This window comes from Crocuta crocuta, unplaced genomic scaffold (assembly GCF_008692635.1).
Source record: "Crocuta crocuta isolate KB4526 unplaced genomic scaffold, BGI_CrCroc_1.0 scaffold619, whole genome shotgun sequence".
NCBI classification, from domain to species: Eukaryota; Metazoa; Chordata; class Mammalia; order Carnivora; family Hyaenidae; genus Crocuta; species Crocuta crocuta.
This window is the reverse complement of record NW_027533395.1, coordinates 1,988,444-1,994,606: the sequence shown is the minus strand read 5'-3', so window position 1 is coordinate 1,994,606 and position 6,163 is coordinate 1,988,444. Positions and strand designations below refer to the sequence as shown.

At 59.3% G+C, this 6,163-nt stretch overlaps 1 protein-coding gene across 1 annotated transcript in view; it reads right to left on the bottom strand.

Moving 5' to 3' along the window:
- TRIM8 (tripartite motif containing 8) overlaps positions 1-5,888 on the bottom strand; it is a 13,886-nt gene extending 7,998 nt beyond the window's left edge. The window contains exon 1 of the mRNA XM_077748398.1: positions 4,838-5,888. Coding sequence (XP_077604524.1) covers positions 4,838-5,407 — 570 coding nt within the window. The 5' untranslated portion in view covers positions 5,408-5,888. The remainder of the gene's footprint in view (positions 1-4,837) is intronic.
- Positions 5,889-6,163: the final 275 nt, after the last annotated feature.

The window sequence follows — 6,163 nt, the reverse complement described above, 5'->3', positions numbered from 1 at the left end:
ATGGGGGCAAGAGGGGGCTGGGCTCCCTGCTTACACCCCTGCCCAGAGAGCTCCCATTTCAGCTCCAGCTCTGGCTGCAGCCCCTGCTCAGAGCTACCACATCCTGACCCCCACCCCAGCTTCCAAACCTGCCCCCCACTCTCACTGAAGCCCTCGTCCCAGGATACGCTAGCCTCCTCTCTCCCCTCTCCCCCGGGCCACAGCGCTCTCCCCTTGTCACAGGGCAGCTTGCAGGCCTCGGCTCCTACCTTGGGCTCCCATGCGCACCCCCAGGGCAGAGGCAACCAGGGACACAGAGGGAAGAGGCTGGAGGGCAGAAGCCAGGGCGGGGAGAGAAGCAGGCTCTGTGAAACAAGCCCCGGCAGACCCCAGAGAAGGTCTCCCAGCTGCAGAGTGGAATTAGCTTTTGCCATGCAGAGAGCAGCGCTCTGGGGCAGCAGAACAAAGAGGCGAGAGAGAAAGCCCCCCTTTGTCTGGGTTTGAATACCAGGCCGGCAGGGAAGGAAGGCTTTCCCAGAGCCAGGGACGAGGCCAGCCAGGCCTGCCTGCTCAGTCCAGGGCAGGGGCCCAAGCTGGGTTCACCTTCGTGGGCCCACCCACACTGCCCCCAACTCAGCATCACCCCAGGATCCACCTAGACCTCCGCCTCAGATACCAGCCACAGGCAACAAGCTGGCCCAAAGGTGAATTCCAGCTTTTCTTCCCCTCCCCAACACCCCCCTGGGTGGAGAAAGTCGCACAAGTCTCAGAGCCCGAGCAGGCAGCCACATGCTAGCAACATGGTGCTGACAGTCACGCAATACCCCAACTTCCGATCACAGGTATACAAGCAAGCAGGCCGTGCAGTCACCCTCCCCTCTCACGGACGCACACTCGCACACCTTCCGGACCCCACTGCCACACACAGGACAACTACAAAATTAAGTCGGTCCCTCACGCTGTACCTTCTCAGAGATACACACAGGGGATACAAAAAATGAGTCGCACATGAGATGCACAACCAGACACCCCGGGGACACGTGCACGTGCACACACCTGCAGACAGACATGGACACAGAGCCATCCAGAGCGGCAGGAGGCAGAGTAATCAATAGGGCGTGCATGACAGGCGCCCGGCTGTGTCAGCAGGATCCTGGGGTGGTGGTGGGGGCTGGGCCTCAGCCTCAGCCTCCTCTCTGTCTGGGGCCCAGGGAGGAGGACCGAACCAGGCCCACCTTTCCTGCAGACTCGGGATGATCAAGGAAGGGGCAGTTACATGGCCCTTCACCTAACACAGGTCAGCTGGCGCCCCGCCTGAGAGGTGAGGAGTCTGGTCTGGGGAGGAGGGAGAAGTGGGGTCTGTGCTGCCAGAGTCAGCTGGGCCAGGGCAGCCCTCCCCCCACATAGCCCACCCAGAGACACGTGGGGGTGGAGACCCAGAGTCCCCTCCAGGGTCCCAGGGCAAGCCCTCCAGCTAGAAGCAACGGGACCGTGAAGGCATAACCTCACCTCTAGCAGCTACAAACCCCAAGTTGCCCCTGAGCAGCGGGTTCCTCTCCTTCCTCCCCCTGCCCCAGAGAACAGCTCTCAACACTAAACCTGTAAGAATGTAAGGAAAAGGGTTCTGGCAACATTTCCAGCCTTGATCTGGGGGCCTAGGAATGACACAGGGGCACTACTATGACCTAAGCGCATATGCACGTGCGCGCACACACACACACAGGCACACACACACCCTGCAGAGCCCCTCACACATATAACTAGGTCTTCTTTCCATGTTGAAGGAGGTCATGAGATAGGGATGCTCTCCGCTTATTTCTACCAGTTCCCTGTTGCTCAGATGAACTCTAAACCTGGGGGCTGGAGGAGGCTTTGACTACCTAGGGCTGTCAGACTCAAGCCCACCTGGATATCCCCCATGTGGGGCCGTTGGCCTCTCAGAGCCCCAAGGGAGAACATATTTTGGGGTCTGGGCATGTCCCACAGAGTGGTCTATGGCCCCCCCCTCCCCAGTGGGCCTCCAGGCTTCAGGGCAACGTGTTCTACACAACGTGTTCTACACAATGGCTTTGCAAGAGCAGAGTGGAGCAACAGAGTTGGCAGGCCTGACTCCCCTGCTAGTGCCCCAGGCTGGAGAGAAGCTCTGCTCGCGTCCCCTGCTGGGCTCCTGCTCTAGGCCACTGGCCTTTGCACATGGAGGTACTTGTGAGTATGTGACTAGAGCCACCAGGGAGAGGTTGATCAGATTTTCCTATTTCTAACCGATAGGGCGTTTCAGCAGCACCTCCCACCCCTACCCCACAGAAGACAGAAGAGGAAACACAAGAAGCAGAGCTGTATTTTAAGGGATGTGCCAGGTCTCCATGTATTGGCTCCTATATCCTATATCCCGGGAGAATTGCTCTCATCCATAGCCACAGCATCAGAGGCCCTCAGGCAAGGGAAAAAGAGGCCCAGGGAAAGGCCCTTCCCCCTTGGCTAGAGGAAGGACAGTGCAATGGGTTCTTCCATTCAAATTCCCTATGGCTCTTCCCCTCCCCTGAGGGTGAGGCCCCTTTCTCCACATTCAGTAAGTTTAACTCACGCTGAAGGGGTGCTGGCCTGGGTCACCAGAGAGAATCCGCAGGACCTGGGGGTGCGGGCACCCAGAGGGGGAATAAGACTCAGGCTGGTGCACAGAATTGCACATCTGGCCCTGATGCAACCCCACTACTTGTGCGCCTGCCCACACCAGGAACAGAAATGAACACACAAACACACACACAGGCATGCTCTCAGCTGCTGACAAAGTTCAGAACTTCCTTCTCAACCAGTTCCTTCCACAAGCCAGGATCACGGACCCGGTGGTGGCAACCCCAGAGTACACTCTGCATGCCTGGGCAACCCCCTCCCCCAACAATCCCCAACTATACAGACATACAGACGGGAGACAGGTGCATTTAAGGGCAAAGCAGTCTCAGAGACACTTGCAAACACAGACGCACGTCTAAAGATACCCTCCTACTACCGAACCCGGCACAATTCTGTTTTCTCCCCAACCAAATGAAAAGCACCCCTAGCACTCAGACAAAGTTAAGAGCAAAAGCGTGGGTGCAGGCACACATTCACTCATCACCCTGGCTGCTCCCCCCTCCTCGGTTCCTTTCAGCCACATCTCGGTCTTTTCCCTTCCCGTCACTTTCCACTGCCAAACCCAGGACAGAGAACTGGACAGCGCTCCTTTCTCCTGCCTCTGCGCTTTCCCCCTCCTCCCCTACCTTTCCATCTTTATTAATAGCAGCAGCTTCCCAATACTGAGAAAAGTCCAGGCTCTGCCTCCCTGGAGTTGGGGGTGGGCACCAGGGGTTCACTGCTTTCCCTAGGCCTCTGATTCTCAACTCCAGGGAAAGGAAGAGAATGGCTCCTCTCTCAATCCCCTACACTTCCTTTAAGAAACCATAGGTCCTGTCCCGGTAGAAAAACCCAGAGTTAGCCCATCTGATTGAAAACTAATTATACAGCAAATTTTATTTGTTATCCCTGCCCTTGGCTTGTGGTGGCCCTCCTGCCTTTTGTTAGTTGTATGTGTGTGTTTTTTAATTGCTAAACAGTGACTCATTCTGACTGGTTCCCCCCCCCCACAGGAAACAACCCCCGTCCACAACCGTCCCCTGCTCAGAGCTTCCTCATACCCAAGCTCCCCACTGGCCTCAACTAGCCTCCAGGGCCCCCACCCATTAAACACTCCCAGTGCAACCAAAGCCCAACCTCACCCCCATGATATCACACCCGGGCTCCAAGCTGGGGCTTCTGAGATGGCTCAGCCTCAGGCCAACCCCTTCCTTCTGGTATGACTCAACCCTGAAAGCCAGGGGACCAGGGAGGGACCTAGGAGGAGCCCCCCTCCACTGAAGGGGACGGAAGTATTGCCTCAGTCCAGCTCCAAAGCCAGGCCCAGAGGCCTGAGGGGGAAGGCGGTTTTGACATTGGCCGCTGCTGCCGGGTGTATACAATGGGAGGGGATGCGGTTCTGTAATCACCCAGCCGGCAGCCCAGGGGAGCCAGCTGCCTGAAACCAGATTGCAAGGCAGCTCAACCTTAAACCCACAGGATTCTTTTTCCGTCTTCCACTTCCCCTCCCCAAATGTGGGAGGGCTGTGATAGAGGGCTGGGCTGAGAGAAAAAGGCTCAGGGTGATGAAGACACATACTTTAAGGTTTGTTCATGCAGACGCATGCAATATACACAGACACACAGAGAGCAGTGATTCAAAATACACGAAGAGTGGGCTATTGGGAAAAATCAGAACGGCTGAGACACTGTTCAGTGATGCCGCTGGCTGTCCAGGCCTTGTCCAGATAGATACCAGAGTTCTGTTCTCCCTCCGGAAGCTCCCCTCTACCCCACCCCCCCAGTGTGTTTCCAATAGGGCTTGAAACTAACATGGCTGCTTTTGTTTACTTCCTCATTGGTATGCCAGCATCATGGATCATGTCAGCCACAGCAGCGGCACCAGGACACTCATTACATAAACAGCAGCTGGAGAAGCAGGACCTGGGTCACTGCCTTGGTGACTTCCCATAGGGCCCACAGAAACAAGGCTGGGGGAGGGAGCTGTGAGCAGCACAGAAAAGCAACACCCAAACTCTACCCCTCACCTCAATTCTACAAATGACTTATAAGTGGACCCTATGTGCACAGGTGCAGGAATGTATCAAGTAATGGGGGACCCTTCTTCCCAGGACATTGCCCCCAAACTTTCAGGGTAGAAGAGTTTGGAAGGGGGGCCTCTGGCCTGATGTCACAAGAGTTAGCCTGTCTGGATGGGTGGTCCCAAGGAGGCAGGGAGTGTGAGAGTCTGTGTGTGTAGGGTACTTGCCCGGATCTCATTCCTCCGGATCTCCACGTCGCACACCGAGTGTCCCTGATGCGCACCGCTGTAGTAGCAGCAGTACTGGCACACGGCCACCTGCTCGGCCTCGCAGTGGTAGAGGCGGTAGGCGTTGTGCTGGGGGCAGCTCCAAGCCCGCACGTCGTCCGCCTCCACCAGGAGGTGCCCGCGGGCGGTGGAGGGCTGCTGCAGGTGCGTCTGCACGTGGGACTGGCAGCAGGGCGCCTCGCAGCGCAGGCAGACCTTCTGCGCGGGCAGCGGGGGGCCGCGGCGGCAGAACACGCAGTGCAGCGCCGCCGGCGGCTTCTCCACGTGCAGGGCGTTGAACTTCTCCACGATGTTGGTGAGCTTCAGGTTCTTCTCCAGGCCCGGCTTCTGGTTGTAGGCCTGGTTGCACTCCGGGCAGCGCACCAGGCCGGTGTCCTTGGCCCACGCCTCGCCAATGCAGCCCCGACAGAAGTTGTGTTTGCACGGCAGCTGCACCGGCTCCACGAAGACATGCAGGCAGATGGGGCAGATGAGCTCCTCCTCGAAGCAGTTCTTCCAATTCTCCGCCATGGTTCCTGCGGGCGGGGGGCCCGGGCAGGCCTCCCTCACTGCCCAACTCTGGGGGTCCGTCCGGTGCAGCTGGAGGCCCACCGAGCCCCGAGCTCCGGCCCCAGGCAGCCCCGACAGTCGCTCAGTCACCAGCGCCTTCCGCGCGCCTGCCCCCCAGAGGAGGGAGCCTCGGTCGTCCCGCCGCGCGCGCAGCCGGCTGCGTCTCCTCCTCCTCGCGAGCGCCTAGCGGGAGGCGGCGGACTGCGCCAGGGCCGCGGCCGGGGCACCAGCCCTGGAGGGGAGCGCCGGGGTCCAAATTCCATATAAGAGGCCGCCCCCCCCCGTCCGCGCGGCTAGGCCAGCGGCGGCCCGCGGCCTGCGCCCGGCTTCGCGGCTGACATTGGGGCGCGCCCCGCGGCGGACAGAGCCAGAGAGCTGCACACTTCCTCCAACGACGGCGGCGGCGATGGGGCTCCCGCTCGGGTCGTCAGCGCCGCACCTCGCTCGCNGGTGCTCCGGCCTGACCCCCTCTTCGCGACTTCTGCGCTTCCCCAAGGCCCGGCACCCGGTGCCCCCGCAGCAGAAAGACCCCGCTCTCGGTCTCCGCGCTGGGCGGGCGCCTCGGCTGTGCCGAGGAAAACAAGGATTGATCAAACTAGAAAGGAATTTTTCTCAACTGCAAAAGAACANGCTCCCGGGTCCTGCAGCGGGCTTTCTCTCTCTCTCTCTTTCTCTCTCTCTCTCCCCTCTCTCGGTGGGATTTTTTTAAGGGGAGGG